Source organism: Mobula birostris, chromosome 15, assembly GCF_030028105.1.
Source record: "Mobula birostris isolate sMobBir1 chromosome 15, sMobBir1.hap1, whole genome shotgun sequence".
Lineage (NCBI taxonomy): Eukaryota > Metazoa > Chordata > Chondrichthyes > Myliobatiformes > Myliobatidae > Mobula > Mobula birostris.
Window position 1 is genome coordinate 46,068,894 of NC_092384.1, and position 20,052 is coordinate 46,088,945.

The window sequence follows — 20,052 nt, forward strand, 5'->3', positions numbered from 1 at the left end:
TTCTGCCACCTTCTTTCTGTAAACTTTAATCCCCTAACCATTCGAGAATCCATCATCTTCTTCCAAAATGTACCCAATAACTTGACCTCCACGGCCCTCTGTGGTAACAAATTCCACAGATTCACCAGCTTCTCTCTGAAGAAATTACTCCTCTTCTCAGTTTTAAAGGGGTGTCCCTTTATTCTGAGACTGTATCTTCTGGTCTTGACTTTCCTAATAATGGAATCATCTCCTCCATGTCCATTCTATCCAGACCAACCAGTATTTGGTTTCAAAGAGAACCCCCACCCCCACCCCAACCACCAATCCTTCTGATTTCCATTGAGTACAGGTCCAGAGACATCAAACTCTTCTTAAGTTAAGCCTTTCATTTCTGGGATCAATCATATAAACCTCTTCTGGACTCAGTCCGTGGCCAGCATATCTTTCCTTAGACAGGGAGCTGAAAATTGCTCGCAATATCGATATGGACCCAAACTTTGTGTTGGTATTATCAAAATCTAAGTATCTTTGACAAGCAGTGGAGGTTACAGCACTAATCTCTGCATCAAACTGGTCAGTGGCCTTCAGGTTAGTGTTTTTATTTTTACAAAAGACAATTCTTCATGGAAGTATTATTCTGATAAATCATTTGGTATCAACAAAGGAACATTAAAACCTAGTATTTAATTTACAGAAATTGTTGCATTGAAGTTTTTAAAATTTACTAAAATTAGTTTTGAATTGTATAGTTTTAAATCAGTAGCTATCAAATTCATCCTTACCACAATGATTTAGTGATCATAATTCATTTCAGCAGAATTTATTCTGAAATACAGTAGTTATTATCTAATTTTCATCTTCAACATAAAAAATTTAATTGCAGGTAATGTAGTTGTTACTACTCCATACAGTCTTGTACGGATCCTCAAACAGCACTGCCTATTTTTCACCAGACTCAGCCATTTGATTTTGGATGGAGTTGATGTGCTATTCAATGAAGCAATAGATGAAGTGAGTAGTGTCACAATTAAATGGAAGGGGCAGTCATATTTTGAATATGATTATTTGCTGCATAGTTTTCTTAATTTTTCTTAATTTTAAAGTTGAAGAAGTATGTTGCTGAAGGATAGATTTTTTTTACCTTTTGTGCAATAGGAAGTATACTAAGTGGCATTTTTATGAAGAGATTAATGTGTTTTCCATGCAATTTCATTTTTAACAAGATTTCACATATAGAGACAATAGATCAGTGTTTTGGGATTTTTGAAGAAACTCCCGTCTCTGGACCTTTGGCATCCAGCACAGTGTAAAAGTCTTGGAGAGAGAGATAGATATATATCCTAAGACTTTACCACAGTACTCTACTTGTCAATGTGGAGTGGAGAACGAGTTTGTAAATCTGGCGGGAGCAAAGGATATTGGGAATGGTGAAGGTGGAGCACAGTGAGAAGAGTGTGGGACAGGTGGCAAAGAAGTAGTGCAGGGGGGCAGGAGTGGAACGGGTGCGGACACTCCCAGACCTGAGACACCAGGCAGGGGTGGAACGGGTGCAGGCACTCCCAGACCTGAGACACCAGGCAAGGTCATTTAATTCCAAACAATTGGTTTATTGGTCATTACAAAATGTCTCTGTGGTGCTTCCTGCTCCCCGCCATTTCCATTTCCCTTTTCCCAACCATGATTCCCCTTCCCCTGCCGCCTTTCCATTTTCATCCACAATAGAGCTCAGTGGTTGCGAAGATGTCGGGGTTGGTAATTAAGGATGAGGTCATAGGGTACTTGGGGACACATAATAAAATAAGCTGCAGTCAGCATGGTTTCCTCAAGGGAAAATCTTGTCTGACAAATCTGTTGGAATTCTTTGAAGAAATAACAAGCAGGATAGACAAATAAGAATGAGTTGATGTTATGTACTTGGATTTACAGAATGTCCTTGACAAGGTGCCATACTTGAGGCTGCTTAACAGGCTACAAGCACATGGTATTACAAGAAAGATTCTAGCATGGATAAAGCAGTGGCTGATTGACAGGAGGCCAAGAGTAAGAATAAAGCGAACTTTTTCTGGCTGGCTGCCAGTGACTAGTGGTGCTCCACAGGGGTCTGTATTGAGACTGATTCTTTTTTACGTTATATTTTGATTTGGATGATAGAATTGATGGCTTTGTTGCAAAGTTTGCAGACGATATGAAGATAGGTGGAGGGGCAAGTAATTTTGAGGAGCAGAGAGGCTACAGAAGGACTTAGGTTAAGAGAATGGGCAAAGAAGTGGCAGTTGGAATACAGTGTCGTAAAGTGTATGGTCATGCATTTCGGTAGAAAAAATGAAAGGGTTGTCTTTTTTAAGTGGAGAGAAAATGCAAAAAACTGAGGCGCATAAGGAATTGGGACTCCTTGTGTAGGATTCCCAAAAGGTTCATTTGCAGGTTGAGTCTGGTGAGAGAGGTAAATGCAATGTGAACATTCTTTTCAAGAGGACTAGAATATAAAAGCAAGGATATAATGTTGAGACTTTATAAAGGACTGGTGAGGCCCCACTTGGAGTACTGAAAGCTGTTTTGAGCCCCTTATCGTAGAAAGGATGTGCTGAAACTGGAGGGGGTTCCAAGGAGGGTCACGTAAATGATTCCAGGATTGAATGGCTTGTCGTATGAAGAGCTTTTGATGACTCTGGGCCTGGATTCACTGGAATTCAGAAGAATGAGGGGTGACCTAATTAAAATCTATCAAATGGTAAAAGGCCTTGGATGTGGAGGGGATGTTTCCTATGGTGGGAGACTGTAAGACCAGAGGTCACAGCCTCAGAATAGAGGGATGTCTTTTTAAAACCGAGATCAGAAGGAATTTCCTTAGCCAGAGAGTGGCGAATCTGTGGGGCTGAGAGGAAATTTGGATCAGTCATGATGAAATGGCAAAGCAGACTCGATGGGTCAAATGGCTTTTATTCTGCTCCTCTATCTTTTGGTCTTGTATCAGAATCAGATTTATCATCACCCACATGTCATGTTTTCTTTTGCAGCAGTACTGTGCAAATGATAAACTGACTATCTTTCTGGTTTAAAATGGTGCTACTGAAGTTGTGTGACAGGTTACTGGTAGATCAGAAAGCAAGAGATACAACTAAAAACATTACTAATAACACCTTTTCTGAAATAAATTGTGGTCAACTATCACCGCAAGCAATGAAGAAGCAAACGGTGGCGAAGCTGATTCAAAGGATGTGCCGTGCTGGTATATCGCAAGCCTGGAACGCAACAATGTGTTTATGCCAAGGCCTCAGATGGCGTACATATTGCTGTTGCTGTTGAAGTGAACGATTTGGACAGGAGTCGATGCGGTTGAGTTTCAATACCCATTTATCTAACTCGGGTGCAAGGTTGGATCGCTCCAAGAGCCGAGCCAATTTAGTGAGATTGAGAACAGCTTCGGGCTGTGCAGTCCAGTTGTGTCGCTGCACTGGGGCTCGGGTCATAGAGTGAGGCACTACTTGGTGCTTTGACAAAATAAATGGCAGCCCAGATAGACTGGAAAGCCCGAGTGTGGAGTTGAGGGTCGGGCTGATTTTGATCACTGTCCTGTGATGTTCATTCCCCTCTCCTGTGGCTGCCATCTTGCTGCTTTTTTTGCCCCGCTAATATGATGAACTTGAAATCGAGGCTTGGGCCTTCTACTTTGGTTGCTCCAGGGAGCTGATCTAAGGACTCAGTCTTGTTCGGAATGCTATCGTTTGCATGATGCATGTTTCTTTTCCCTATTTCTCTGTGCAATGGTTATGGTCTTTTTTTAATTGGGTTCTTTTGGTTTCTTGCTTTGTGGCTGCCTGTAAGCAAACAATTCTCAAGGTGTATTCTTTATACATTCTTTGATAATAAATGTACTTTGATTTTTTTGATAAAAGGAAAGGTATGATTGTATGGGGACCTCAAAAACGATCATTGCAAGGAAGTAGAGGGTATACTTTTGAGCTGCAGAAAAGGAGGAAATCATGGAGGGGTTGTCTGCGGAGTCTCTGTGGGTGGAAGTTAGGAATAGAAAGGGGTCAATAACTGCTGGGTGTTTTTTATTGACTACCCAATAGTAGCAGGGACATTGAGGAGCAGATAGGAAGACAGATTCTGGAATGGAGTAATAATAACAGGGTTGTTGTGGTGGGAGATTTTAATTTCCCAAGTATTGATTGGCATCTCCCTAGAGTGAGGGGTTTAGATGGGGTGGAGTTTGTTAGGTGTGTTCAGGAAGGTTTCTTGACACAATATATAGATAAGCCTACAAGAGGAGAGGCTGTACTTGATTTGGTATTGGGAAATGAACCTGGTCTGGTGTCAGGTCTCTCAGTGGGAGAGCATTTTGGAGATAGTGATCACAATTCTATCTCCTTTACCTTAGCATTGGAGAGGGATAGGAACAGACAAGTTAGGGAAACTTTTAACTGGAGTAAGGGGAAATGTGAGGCTATCAGGCAAGAACTTGGAAGCATAAATTAGAAACAGACGTTCTCAGGGAAACGTATGGAAGAAATGTGGCAAATGTTCAGGGGATATTTGCGTGGGATTCTGAGTGAGTACGTTCCAATGAGACATGGAAAGGATGGTAGGGTACAAGATCCATAGTGTACAAAGGCTGTTGTAAATCTAGTCAAGAAGAAAGGAAGAGCTTACAAAAGGTTCAAAAAAACTAGATAATGATAGGAATCTAGAAGATTATAAGGTTAGCAGGAAGGAGCTTAAGAATTAAATTAGAACCAGAAGGGGCCATGAGAAGGCCTTGGTGACAGGATTAAGGAAAACCCAAGGCATTCTACAAGTATGTGAAGAGCAAGAGGATAAGACGTGAGAGCATAGGACAAATCAAGTGTGACAGTGGGAAAGTGTGTATGGAACCGGAGGAAATAGCGGAGGTACTTAATGAATACTTTGCTTCAGTACTCTCTACAGAAAGGGATCTTGGAGATTGTAGGGATGACTTGCAGTAGACTGAAAAGCTTGAGCATGTAGATATTAAGGAAGAGGATGTGCTGGAGCTTTTGGAAAGCATCAAGTCGGATAAGTCACCGGGACTGGAGGAGATGTACCCCAGGCTACTGTGGGAAGCAACGGAGGAAATTGCTGAGTCTCTGGCAATGATCTTTGCATCATCAATGAGGATAGGAGAGGTTCCGGAGGATTGGAGGGTTGCAGATGTTGTTCCCTTATTCAAGAAAGGGAGTAGGGGTAGCCCAGGAAATTATAGGCCAGTGAGTCTTACTTCAGTGGTTGGGAAGTTGATGGAGAAGATCCTGAGAGGCATAATATGATTAGGAGTAGTCAGCATGGCTTTGTCAAAGGCAGGTCGTATCTTACGAGCCTGATTGAATTTTTTGAGGATGTGACTCAACACATTGATGAAGGAAGAGCAGTAGATGTAGTGTGTATGGATTTTAGCAAGGCATTTGTTAAGGTACCCCATGCAAGACTTATTGGGAGGCATGGGATCCAAAGGGACATTGCTTTGTGGATCCAGAACTGGCTTGCCCACAGAAGGCAAAGAGTAGTTGTAGACGGGTCATATTCTTCATGGAGGCCGGTGACCAGTGGTGTGCCTCAGGGATCTGTTCTGGGACCCCTACTCTTTGTGATTTTTATAAATGACCTGGATGAGGAAGCGGAGGGATGGGTTAGTAAATTTGCTGATGACACAAAGGTTGGGGGTGTTGTGGATAGTGTGGAGGGCTGTCAGAGGTTACAACGGGACATTGATAGGATGCAAAACTTTGCTGAGAAGTGGCATATGGGGTTCCACCCAGATAAGTGTGAGGTGGTTCATTTTGGTAGGTCAAATATGATGGCAGAATATAGTATTAATGGTCAGACTCTTGGCAGTGTGGAGAATCAAAGGGATCTTGGGGTCCAAGTCCATAGGACACTGTAAGCTGTTGCGCAGGTTGACTCTGTGATTAAGAAGGCATATGGTGCATTGGCCTTCATCAGTCATGGGATTGAGTTTAAGAACTGAGAGGTAATGTTGCAGCTATATAGGACCCTGGTCAGACCCCACTTGAATACTGTGCTCAATTCTGGCCGCCTCACTACAGGAAGGAAGTGGAAACCATAGAAAGTGTGCAGAGGAGATTTACAAGGATGTTGCCTGGATTCGGGAGCATGCCTTATGAGAATAGGTTGAGTGAACTCGGCCTTTTCTCCTTGGAGTGACAGAGGATGAGAGGTGACCTGCTAGATGTATATAAGAGAATGAGAGGTATTGATCGTGTGGATAGTCAGAGGCTTTTCCCCAGGGCTGAAATGACTTGCACGAGAGGGCATAGTTTAAGGTGCTTGGAAGTAGGTACAGAGGAGATGTCAGGGGTAAGTTTTTTACGCAGAGTATGGTGAGTGTGTGGAATGGTCTGCTGGCGGCGGCGGTGAAGGCGGAAACGGTAGGGTCTTTCAAGAGACTTCTGGATGGCTACATGGAGCTTAGAAAAATAGAGGGCTATGGGTAAAACATAGGTAGTTCTAAGATAGGAACATGTTCGGCACAGCTTTGTGAGCCAAAGGGCCTGTATTGTGCTGTAGGTTTTCTATGTTTCTGTGTCAGGAAGTGAATGACTTGCTGCAGAGTATTCAGTTTCTGACTTGTTCTTATAAGCATGCCCTGTTGAGTTTCCATTCATTGCTGAGCCTGAGGACATTAATGTTAAGAAATGGCAATAGTAATGCCATAAAATGTCATGGGCAATGAATATTGAATAATACTTTCATTACAGAATATTACTTGCCACTTATTCCATCTGCTGTCACCAAATGTATTGCCCTCACTGTTATGCTGTAATATCAACTAGACAGTCAGCCAAACCCCATTCAAAAATGACACGTCAGGATATAGCCTCCTAGCTGCTTGATTTTATTGTAACTCAATAGCAGACACAGTAAATGAGGAGTGAAACTGAAAAAAACCCAACAAATTAAAGTTAAGTTACCACATTCTTGCATTCACACAAGAAAACATACACAGATAATTAAGAACTTAGTTAAATTTCCTGCAGGTAAATATTATAAGATACCGACAAGTGAATACTACAGGTAAATGGTATGTGTAAACCATTAACATCTAGGTTAGTGTCTAATAAACTCAAAAATAAGATTCTACTTCAGCAAAATTTTATTGATACTTTTAAGTTGACTTCTAAGCAATGTTTCTAGGAAAATAACAGGGGATGACTTTAGATAGAAGCTACTTTCGCTCCTAACATAATTCTCTGGCCTTCTGCCAGCCAATGTGCTTTCCTACTTGCCTAATACAGATCTGAAACTGCTCATTTCAAAATAAAAGCTCAAAGTGTTTAATTACATAGTAAATAAAAACCAATTTCCTGAACATTCCCTGCCTGACCTTTTGTGAGGTAAGCACTAAATACTTTGTTATGATGCATAACATCAATCTTCTTTGGTGAGGGCCAAAACAATTTCTGAGGCAGGTTTGTCCTTCAGTGAAATCAACAAGGCTGCCTAAGCACAAATTGTATCACAGTACTTTTCTGTTATATTTTCAGACAAGTATGATTAAGCAAGGTTAACAGCCCCCGTTATTACTGGGCATTTTGCAACATTTTGAGTTAGAGATAAAAAACTAGCTGGGAGGCATTAAACAAAATGTACAAATATGAGAACAGAATGTATTTGAAAATGCTGCTTTTCTCCCTCATCTCAGAGTAGCCCAAGGGTAATTTCCCATTGAACTGCATTTTATACATATAAGGGTTCCCAAGGTTATAAATGACTTGACATATGGAAATCTGACGATGAAATTCTCCATCCATTTTCAAAGTTACAGTATAACTACAATGCCAAGCACCAAATGCTAGTTGTACAACCTTATAGAGAAATGGTGCTGTATAGGTTCTAGGAATGTACAGCTGTTTTAAATCTTGCAGTGAGTCCCTCCAGCTTTCCCACTTGTGGAGTTTCTCCTCTGGGGTGGGGGGGGGGGTGGGTTGGTGGTTGGGATGTGTCCCTAGTCACACATGTCTGTAGGAAGTTCCCTGAGAAGAGCTCTGCCCTAGATAGTGCGTAGAGCCATCAAACCCAGGGGATCAAACACACTGTTCACTGTGGACAACACTCTGTGCTGAGTGAATGGCTTATTGCTGATTGATACTGCAAAGGTGAAGGTGTCGGTCATTATCTTCCACAGGAGTCCCAAACTGCATTGCCTAGGTTTGACTTCTTCACTGAGGTCCATGTCCTTAACAACCGCTGCACGACCTCCAGGTGGGAACGTGTTCGTAACAGCCTCACTGTTTGAAGCAAACTTATGCAGCTGCAGGTTTGACTCTCCAACAAATGCTTTGGTCCTCTGTAGGAGGTTGATAGCTTCAGTATTGGTAGGTACAGACACAAGCCAGTCGTCAACATAGAAGTGACATTCCACGAACTGATCGGTGTCAGCTCCATGTTCACCAGTGCCCTCTCGGATGGCTCTTCTAAGCCCATTGGCTTTAGATAGATGTTTTTTTCTCCTAACATAGACTCCTGGGCCTTCAGTCACCCAGTGCTTCCTACTTATTAATTCCTGACTGCACAGGAAGTGACCTAATACAGATCTGAAACAGCTCATTTCAAAATAAAAGTTGAGTGTGCTTAATCACATAGTAAAAGCAAACAAATTGCCTGAAAGCCGGAACACAAAATATCCCAACTTTTCATTAATTGATGGATGGGACATGATTCATGAATCGTTTGAAGATAGTTGCGTCAACAACCCTGTGCTGGGAAAGGAATGATTGACTTTCAACCACAGCCATCTGCCTTGTGTGAGATAAAACTCCATCCATTAGAATATTTACTTGTAATACTAATTGGCCTCAGTTTTACCAGGCCACATTCAACCATCAAGTGAGAGATGGGATTAAAGAATTCTGGTTGGAAAATAGAATATAGTCAGACTTTGTCTATGTTACAAGAAAATATGAGGAGAGTCATCATTGCATCATAATGCCTTCAAATGTTTCCTAAAATGTGTGATATTCTCATCGCCACACTTTAGGAAACACATCAGGGCTCTTCAGAATGGAATTACTTGAATGAATCCAGTGATGAGAAATTTCAGATGCCAAGATTGACTTTGAATCTGGGAATGTTATCCATGGAGCAGAGAAGATTAAGAGCAGATTTAATAAATAATCATTTTGGGCTTTAACTACAGCGAGTAATGAGCTTTACAATCTCCTCTTGTGCTTTATCAATAATGGATCAACCATACTTTTCCAGTTCGTTTACAACAACCTTTATAAAGCTAAAGGTTGCTGTGAAAATGTTTACAGCATGCATTTTCGTTCTATCAGCAGAAGTGCATTACTTTTTTTTGGTATCACTTGTCCAAAATTCTGGCAGGGGAATTTATCCAGGTTTTATCTGGCAAAACATGATTATTAATGGAAGTGAGATTAATTTTGTTTTTGTGTGGTGTGGTATTAATTATTAGTAACACTTTAATTAGACTTAAAAGATTATTCTCATTGATAATGCATAGCTTCATTGTTTGAATATAAACATGGGAATTCTGAAATATTGTTCTCAAGATGCATAATAGAAAAAATATACTAATTTATTTTCAATCATAGATGTCTACTATCTTACAAAATTTCAAGGAGGCCACTAAGATTCCAGAAAGATGGTCAACTCCACAACAGCTCATTGCTGTTGGAAAGCATTGGACAAAAGAAATGGAAATTTTGATAAAAGAAAATCGAAGTGATCCTTATGTTGTTATAACAGTCATGGAAGAAGCTGCACTTTATGGAAAAGTGCATCAGGTGTGTACAAGAGAAGCATGAATATTTTCAGAAGCTTTGCTGTGCTCACCTCATTGTAGTTAAATGCTTTTGTTTGGAAAATTAGATCTTGGGTACTGTAATTTATGTACTATGCCTAAGTGCTTTAAACCAGCTTGATAAAGGATGGAAATTGCAAAGGAAAGAGAAAGTAGGAAGGTGATGTTAGAGAAGTTGTAAGTGAACTAGGTAAGAAAAACTAGGTCAAGCAGCAAACAGGAGTTAAACTACAGAAAATTGACAATGATAAAATGAAAAGCTCTATATCTGAATGCTTGTTATGTTGCAACAAGGGAAATTAATTATTGGCAGAAATATAAGTAAATTGGTATTATTGAAATTGGCAGCAAGGTGAGCAAAGTTGGATAAATAAATAAATGTACCAGGATATTCAACTTATTTATTTATTTATTTATTATGTGCAATCGTGAACAATAGCCAAATCAAAAATGCTGATCAAATCAACTAGATCCCAAAGAGAACTCTGACAGGCCAATCAGATGGTTCGCTGCTGTTCAGCGATACAACACAAAAAAATCATATGTACAATTAAGAAACATTAAAAAATAGTAGAAACACTGGAGTCATGATGATCATGATGAAGTCTGCTGGAGAGAGACATTTATATGCATGCTGTCCTCCATAATTCAAAGAGATTGAAGGATAAGATTGCAGGGTGACAAAACATGGCAGGAGCACTTGGAACTAAAAACTAATCCCTACCAGGAGAAAACAGCACTTGTTCTTTCCGCACTGTTCTCCAGCAGTTTAAGGACCAAGTCTGGCCGGAACGTAACCCACAAGTGCTCTTGAAAGTCAGGTATTAACCCTACCTACCAACAACCAAGCATTGCCATCCTGGTCCCTTTCATGATAGCTTATGAAGAAGCATGTGACTTCCGTCCCAGAGATGATAGGTACAAGGACTGGCAGTAAGGAAAAGGGGATGATGTAGAATTATTAATAAGGAATACAGAACATGCTTTAAAATTAGAATCAATTTGGATCGATCTAAGAAACAGCAAAGGGTTGAAAGCTTTGGCCCTTTATTTATAGGTTGCAATTACTGGCTGTAATGTTAGAAGTGGCATGAATCTGAAAATCAGAGGCTTATATAACAGCAGGATTTTATTAAAAAAAAATTTGAAAATTTGCTTACTCCTTATATGTTGGAAATGTTTAAAGATTCTTTTTTGTTAGGAGAGTTACCTTCTACATTTTATGAAGCTTCTATTTCTTTAATTCTTAAGAAAAATAAAGACCCTACGGATTGTGCTTCATATAGACCTATCTCATTATTAAATGTAGATGCCAAAATCCTTTCAAAAATAATGGCTAATTGGTTGGAGAATTTACTAGCTAAAATTATTTCTCAAGACCAAACAGGTTTTATAAAAGGCTGTTATTCTTTTTCTAACACTCGGAGACTGTTATATGTTATATACTTATCCCCCTTGAAAACTCCCCAATGTATTGTTTCTCTTGATGCTGAAAAGACATTTGATAGAGTTGAATGGAAATATTTATTTAACGTTTTAGAGAAATTTGGCTTTGGTACTAATTTTAATAAGTGGATTAGAATGATATATAAAAGCCCTATTGCCACTGTGATTACTAATAACTGTAGATCCCCCTTTTTTTGACTTATGTGGGGTACGAGACAAGGATGTCTGCTAAGTCCTTTGTTATTTAATTTGGTGCTGGAACCTTTGGCTATTGCACTTCGTGAAGCTAAGGATATTCAAGGAATTTCCATAAATGGGATTATACAAAAGATTTCTCTTTATGCTGATGATCTCTTACTTTATATTTTGAATCCTGAAGAATCTATTCCTAGTTTATTGAAATTATTAAATGAATTTGGAAAGTTTTCAGGATATAAATTAAACCTGCATAAAAGTGAATTATTTCCTTTAAATGATTCTGCTTTTATATATGATGATATTCCTTTTAAAGTTACGGATTCTTTTAAATATTTAGGTGTTATCATCACTAAAAATTATGGAGACCTTTATAGAGCTAATTCAGTTCCCTTAGTGGATTTTATGAAGCAATTATTCTCTAGGTGGAATCCTCTTACACTTTCGTTAGTTGGTCAAATTCATGCAGTTAAAATGATGATCTTACCAAAATTTTTATATGTATTTCAAAAATTCCTATTTTTTTAAACTAAGAATTTTTTTGTTCAGGTTGACTATTATTTCATCTTTTGTTTGGAATAATAAAAGACCAAGAATTGGAAAATGTCATTTACCAAAATTAAAAAAGAATGGAGGTCTTTTTTTGCCTAATTTAAGAATGTATTATTGGGCGGTTAATATACATTATGCGTGTTCTTGGTTATATTGGACCGATAAAAATGAACATCCTTCATGGGTTGACTTGGAATTGAAAGCTGTGAAACAATTTTACTTAAGTTCGTTATTAGGAGCTTCTTTACCTGTACAACTAGCCAAAATTTCTATTTTAAATATTAATCCTGTGATTAAACAGTCATTACGAATTTGGTACCAGTTTCGTAAATTTTTTAATCTTAAAAAATTTAACCTTAGTTTAATTTATCGAAACTATTTAAACTTTCACTTAGTGATCCTACGATTTCTCTTTGGAGGAATAAAGGAACTTATTCCTTTATGGATTTGTTTCAAGAAGGCCGGTTGATGTCCTTTGAGAAATTAGTAACTAAATACTCTCTTTCATACTCACACTTTTTGCAATATCTTCAGGTCAGACATTTTTTACAAGAATATTTGGGTAATTTTCCATATATACAAGATTCTGACCTGTTGGACACTATTTTAAAAATTAACCCTTTAGTGAAAGGTTTTATTGTGAAAATTTATATTTTACTACTACAGCAGGATAATTATCCTTAAGATTAAGGAAGATTGGGAAAGAGAGCTTAACATGACCTTGATAACAGAGGATTGGTTGTGAATTTTGAAGTTGGTTAACTCTTCTTCGATTTGCGCCAGTCATTCTCTGATTCAATTTAAAATTGAACATCGTTATTATTTGACAAAGGAGAGACTGTCTAAAATATTTCCTAATGTTAATAGTCAGTGTGATAGATGTAAAACTGAGATAGCTACATTGACACATATGTTTTGGCTGTGTTCTGTACTGAAACAGTTTTGGAAATCTTTTTTATAATTTCTAAAGCTTTAAAAATTAATTTACAACCTAATAAATTGACAGTTTTGTTTGGTATAATTCCTCAGTATATTCATGGTATTTCTATATCAGACCAATATGTAATTGCATTTGTTACATTATTGGCTAGAAGGGCTATTTTGTTGAAATGGAAAGATGCCTCTGCTCCCACTTTGATACAATGGTTCTCTCAGGTGATGCTATGTCTTAGTTTGGGAAAAATCAGAAGTTGAACTTTTGATCCTCGATTTGACCTTGAGAAAAGGTGGGGCTCTTTTGCCTACTACTATCATTTGATTTGAGTAAATTAAGATGGTTCCCTTCTGATTCTTGGGTAAATGGATTTGGTTGGCAGATTGATGTCTTTTTTTATATATAGAAGCTTGTATGGCGTATAGCTCCGGGTTTGTGCTACTTTTTCTTTTCTCATTTTTTTTTTTGTTTGTTAGCTGGGTTTTTTCTTTGTTTTAGTTAGTAGGGGTCCTTTTTTCCTCCTTTTTTCAAAAAACTTTAACATTTTAAAAAAATTATTATTATTGATATGCTGTTTAGCTTGGATAATAGTTTGACTTATATATATTGATTTATTGACTTGATTATTTTAATGTATTTTTTGTCAATTTTCAATAATAATAAAAAGATTTAAAAATGAAATGAAAAGCAAAGATACTTAATTATTGGAGACTTTATTAAAACAAATTTATTATCTATAGGATAATGTGGAAGATCAAGTCATAGAATGTGTTCTAGGCACCCTTCTTGATCAATATTTTGATGAACTGAAGGGGAGAAATAGTATTTTGAATCTTGTTTCATGCAGTGAAAAGAGGTTGGTTGATAGTCTTGCTTTCAAGTGGCCTAAAATATGTCTAAATTTTACAGTCAGTTTGGAAGTGAGGAAGTTGAATGCAAAACCAGGCTACTAAATCTAAACAAAGTTAACTATGGAAGTATGAAAGGAGAGTTGGTTATGGTTAATTAGGAGAACACATTGAACAACATGATAGTGGGCTGATAATATTGAGCACTTAAATAATGTGCATTTTGCAAAAATAAAAATTCTTATAGGCAGAAATGCCCAAAAGGAGAAATGATTTATCTGTGACAATTAGAAGTAGTATTAAATTTTAAAAAAGGTTTATAACTTAGTCAGAAATGTGATAGAATTTTAAAATTCATTACTGGAGGACTAGAAGCTTGATAAAAGGAGAGAGAGAATTTGAGTGTGAACTTGTGAGAAATGTTGTTAGTGGCTGAATGGCATCATGGACAGTACAATTGCACTGCAATGAGAGCTGCTGTTTCACAGCTCCAGCCTGGTGCTGCCTATGTGGAATTTGCATTTTCCATGGTAATGTGGGTTTCCTCAGAGTCACACCTGTTAGAAACATGCCCAATGAGTTCATGCCACCTATCAAAAACCCTTTAACTCTACTTCTACACTTTTTTTTTGTTTCTCCGCTTGTTCTCCTTAACTTCCCCCAGATACTTACTATTCACACTCTAGGGGTAACTTACAGTGACCATTTTACCTAACAATTTACATGTCTTTGGGAATGTGATGAAAACAGATATCCTGGAAAAATGTATCAGATCACAGGGAGCCGTGCAAGCTGAAAACACAACACCAGAACTGAGGGTTGAACTGGAAAATCAGGATTGTGTCTGCAGATTCAACCTTGACCTTGTTTTTGCAAAGTCAATTTTTCCTCACACTTCACTGTCTTTTTTTATAATTTACATTATAATTTATATTCTGTGTGCTGTCTGTATCTACAGTATGTCTGTGACACTGCTGCAATCAAGTTATTTATGTTCCCATACCTCATTGCACATGAAAATAAACTCAATTTGACCTGACTTTATAATTCTCAATCTTGTTTCTAAGTGTTTTATGGTCTTGCCTCCTTTTCATTGTAATTACCTGCAGCTCTGTTAGCTTCCAGGATAACTGTGCTCCTCTAATTCTGTCCTAATGAGCATTTTGATTTTTTAAAATTAAATGTCTGTGTACCTGGTAATGCCAGAATTTGTTGCTCATCCCTTCTTTCTGTAAGTTTTTTCTCTTTCTGTGAAGTTAGTCATCAATATTTTGTTTGACTGTACTTCTACAAAGCCCCTTAAATTTAAAAAAATTAAATATTAAGGCTGTTTTGTGAGTGGAAGTAATTGTGCCCTGTAATACTTGCACTTCATAGGTTCCGGAGAATATTTGAGAAGTTACTTTTATGTTCTGTTTAGTAATTTTAAAGAATATTTTTATGAATCCTATTTGCTTTAAATGTATGTCAATGATATTTCTTTAAAAGATAGTGCAGCTTTGTCTGGATGATGAGAAAACGTCATTGTTGTTGACCATGTTGGACTTCACCTCTGAGATTTTACAAAAGACTTTGATTTTTGCTAATTGTGCCGAGGAAGTTAATCATGTGTTTAAAGTAAGTAACTGTGATTTTAATACACTCGAACAGTCCCTGAGAATACAATGATCTAAGTTATATGTAATTGACAAAAATAACACACACCCTCTCTCTGTGAAGACTGATAACTACTTTGCAAATATTGTTTTACTGCTTACTTACTAAGTTGGAGAAAAAAATCCTTATGCTCCTGAAATTTTAAAGGGAATTTAGCAAAACAACATATCAAGAGGTTGAGGGTAGATTTAAAGGGGATTTGAGAGAGAATATTTTTCAAAGTGTTTGGAATCTCAAAGGTGTTGCCTGATGAGATAGTGGAGGCACACACTCTTATAACACTTATGAAACATCTAGACAAACTCACGAATTACCAAGGCCTGAAAGGCTGCACATCAAACGTGTATAAATAAATCTGCCAGTTGGTATGGACATGGTAGCATGACGGACATGTTCCTGTGCTGTATGACTAATATTTAAAGGGATATATAAAGTTAAGTCAGCAACAAATAGAAAAGATTAATGCTACAGTCATCTTTTCTGAATGATGCTGAGAGGTACATCCTAGGATTTGCTGGGACACATCATTAATGATGTAACCTGGGGTCATCGGGTGTTTCAGGTCTTTCAACATCAGAATCCTTTGCCCAGGCGACCCAGCTAGGGTTGATCAGGCCATGGCTTTTGTCCCAGCAGTGTTTTGGTCCACGGGTTATACCTGTTGATCCATGACCATCTGGAGACATGCTCAGTAGACTCTGTGATGGATCTGCTAGTTCTTCTCCTTGCAATGCCTGTAATTCCAAAGAGAGAGTAGGTTTTGCAGTGTAAGCAGCCAGCAAAACCTGATGATCAAGAAAGTTATAAGAGGTCAAGGTACAATCTCCGGAAAGCCATCTCACGGACGAAGTGGCAATTCTGGACTAAACTTGAATCAGTGAAGGATGCTCGACAGTTGTGGCAGAGCTTGAATGCTTTCAGTTCTTAAAGTCAAGTTAATTGACATTGTTACCAGATGAGCTCAATGCCTTCCATGCTTGCTTTGACCGCCAAAACATAGAGGAGCCATCACAAAGTCCCCAGCCCCTGACGATCCTGTGACCGCAGTCCCTGAGGCCGAAGTGCAAACAGCCTTCAAGAGGGTGAACCCATGAAAGACATTCTGCCCAGACGGCTACCTGGTCAAGCAATAAGCACTTGTGCCGAACAACTGGCTGGAGTGTGCACTGAGATCTTTAACCTCTCGTGTCGGCGGTCTGAAGTACCCATCTGCTTCAAGCAGGCTTTAATTATGTTCAAGAAGAACGTGGTAACCTGCCTCAATGACTATCAACCAGTAGCACTTATATCCACAGTGATGAAGTGTTTTGAGAGGTTGGTGATAAAACATATCTTCTCCTGCCTGAGAAGCGACTTGGATCCACTCTAATTTGTCTACTGGAGCAACAGGTCCACAGCTGATCTTATCTCATTGGCTCTTCACTCAACCCTGGAACATCTGGACCGCAAAGATGGATACAGCAGAGTGCTCTTTATCAACTACAGCTCGGCATTCAGTACCACCTTCACCTCAAAACCAATCAATAAACTCGAAGACCTTTGCCTTAATACCTCCTTATTCAATTGGATGTTTGATTTCCTCACTTGCAGATCCCAGTCAATTCGTATTGGCAACAACATCTTCTGCAAAATCCCCATCAGCAGAAGCACCCTGCTTTACTTGCTTTACACTTATGGCTGTGTAGCTAAGCACAGCTCCAATGCCATATTTAAGTTTGCAGTTGATACCGCTATTGTAAACTGAATCAAAAGTTGTCACTAATCAGCATACAGGAGGGAGATTATAAGTCTGGCTGAGAGATGCCATAACTTCTTACTAAATGTCAGCAAGACCAAAGAGCTGATTATTGACTTCAGGAGGAGGAAACCAGAGTCAGTCCTCATTGGAGGATTGGGTAGAGAGGGTCAGCAACTTTAAATTCCTCAGGTTTATTATTTTGGAGCACTTGTCCTGGGCCCGGCACGTAAGTGCAATTACAGAGAAAGCACGGCAGCCCCTGTCCCCCCAACTTCCTTAGGAGTTTGTGAAGATTTGGTATGACATCTAAAACACTGATGAACTTCTATAGAGTATGTTGTAGTGGAGGGTATAGTACCTGGCTGCATCACAGCCTGATATGGAAACACCAATGCTCTTCAATGTAAAATCCCACAAAAAATAGTGGATACAGCCCAGTCCATCACAGGTAAAGCCTTCCCCACCAATGAGCACATCTACATGAAACATTGTCACAGAAAAGCAGAATCCATCGTGAAGGACCCACACCACCTAGTTCATGCTCTCTTCTTGCTGCTGCCATCGGGAAGAAAGTACAGGAGCTTCAGGACTTGCACAACCAGGTTCAGAAACATTTATTACCCCTCAAACATCAGGCTTTTGAACCAAAGGGGATAACTTCACTCAACTTCACTTGCTCAATCATTGAAGTGTTCTCACAACATATAGACTCACTTTCAAGGACTCTTCACCTCATATTCTTGATATACAGAGGCATGCAAAAGTTTGGGCACCCCGGTCAAAACTTCTGTTACTGTGAACAGCTAAGTGAGTAACAGATGAACTGATTTCCAAAAGGCATAAAGTTAAAGATGACACATTTTTTTTAATATTTTAAGCAAGATTACTTTTTTATTTCCATCTTTTACAGTTTCAAAATAACAAAAAAGGAAAAGAGCCCGAAGCAAAAGTTTGGGCACCCTGCATGGCAATATTTAGTAACACCCCCTTTGGCAAGTATCACAACTTGTAAACACTTTTTGTAGCCAGCTCAGAGTCTTTCAATTCTTGTTTGGGAGATTTTCACCTATTCTTCCTTGCAAAAGGCTTCTAGTTCTGTGAGATCCTTGGGCTATCTTGCATGCACTGATCTTTTGAGGTCTATCCGCAGATTCTAGTTGATGTTTAGGTCAGGGGACTGTGAGGGCCATGGCAAAACCTTCAGCTTGCACCTCTTGAGGTAGTCCATTATGGATTTTGAGGTGTGTTTAGGTTCATTATCATAAATGTCATAAAGTTAAAGATGAAACATTCTTTTCAACATTTTAAGCAAGATTAGTGTATATTTTCGTTTTATACAATTTTAGAGTGGAAAAAAAAAAGGAAAGGAGTACCATGCAAAGGTTTGGGCACCCCAAGAGATTTGAGCTCTCAGATAACTTTTACCAAGGTCTCAGACCTTAAATAGCTTGTTAGGGCTATGGCTTGTTCACAGTCATCGTTAGGAAAGGCCAGGTGATGCAAATTTCAAAGCTTTGTAAATACCCTGACTCCTCAAACCTTGTCCCAACAATCAGCAGCCATGGACTCCACTAAGCAGCTGCCTAGCACTCTGAAAATTAAAATAAATGATGCCCATAAAGCAGGAGAAGGATATAAGAAGATAGCAAAGTGTTTTCAGGTAGCCATTTCCTCAGTTTGTAATGTAATTAAGAAATGGCAGTTAACAGGAACGGTGGAGGTCAAGTTGAAGTCTGGAAAACAAAGAAAACTTCCAGAGAGAACTGGTCGTAGGATTGCGAGAAAGGCAAATCAAAACCCGTGTTTGACTGCAAAAGACCTTCAGTAAGATTTAGCAGACCCTGGAGCGGTGGTGCACTGTTCTACTGTGCAGCAACACCTGCACAAGTATGACCTTCGTGGAAGAGTCATCAGAAGAAAACCTTTCTTGCGACCTCACCACAAAATTCAGCGTCAGAAGTTTGCAAAGGAACATCTAAACAAGCCTCACACATAAAAATTGCTGGTGAACGCAGCAGACCAGGCAGCATCTATAGGAAGAGGTACAGTCGACGTTTCGGGCTGAGACGTCGACTGTACCTCTTCCTATAGATGCTGCCTGGTCTGCTGCATTCACCAGCAATTGTTATGTGTGTTGCTTGAAGTTCCAACATCTGCAGATTTCCTCGTGTTTGCATATCTAAACAAGCCTGATGCATTTTGGGAACAATTCCTGTGGACTGATGAAGTTAAAATAGAACTTTTTGGTCACAATGAGCAAAGGCATGTTTGGAGAAAAAAAGGTGCAGAATTTCATAAAAAGAACACCTCTCCAACTGTTAAGCACGGGGGTGGATCAATCATGCTTTGGGCTTGTGTTGTATCTAGTGGCACGAGGAACATTTCACTGGTAGAGGGAAGAATGAATTCAATTAAATACCAGCAGATTCTGGAAGCAAACATTACACCGTCTGGGAAAAAAAAAGCAAGCTGAAGATGAAAAGAGGATGGCTTCTACAACAGGATAATGATCGTAAACACACCTCAAAATCCACAATGGACTATCACAAGAGGTGCAAGCTGAAGGTTTTGCCATGGCCCTCACAGTCCCTCCACCTAAACATCGAAAATCTGTGGATAGACCTCAAAAGATCAGTGCATGCAAGAAGGCCCAAGAATCTCACAGAACTAGAAGCCTTTTGCAAGGAAGAATAGGCAAAAATCTTTTTCTGTTATTTTGAAACTGTAGATGGAAAAAAAAGTAATCTTGCTTAAAATGTTAAAGAAGTGTGTCATCTTTAACTTTATGCCTTTTGGAAATCAGGTCATCTTTTACTCACTTAGCTATTCACAGTAATAGAAATTTTGACCGGGGTGCCCAAACTTTTGCATGCAACTGTATGCCAAGCCATTTAAT

General features: G+C 38.8%; 1 protein-coding gene across 1 annotated transcript in view; it reads left to right on the forward strand.

Annotated features, from left to right (window-relative positions):
• tdrd12 (tudor domain containing 12) overlaps positions 1-20,052 on the forward strand; it is a 197,954-nt gene that overhangs the window by 85,513 nt on the left and 92,389 nt on the right. Inside the window, exons 16-18 of the mRNA XM_072279710.1 lie at positions 866-993; positions 9,579-9,770; positions 15,251-15,379. Of these exons, the coding sequence (XP_072135811.1) occupies positions 866-993; positions 9,579-9,770; positions 15,251-15,379 (449 nt within the window). The remainder of the gene's footprint in view (positions 1-865; positions 994-9,578; positions 9,771-15,250; positions 15,380-20,052) is intronic.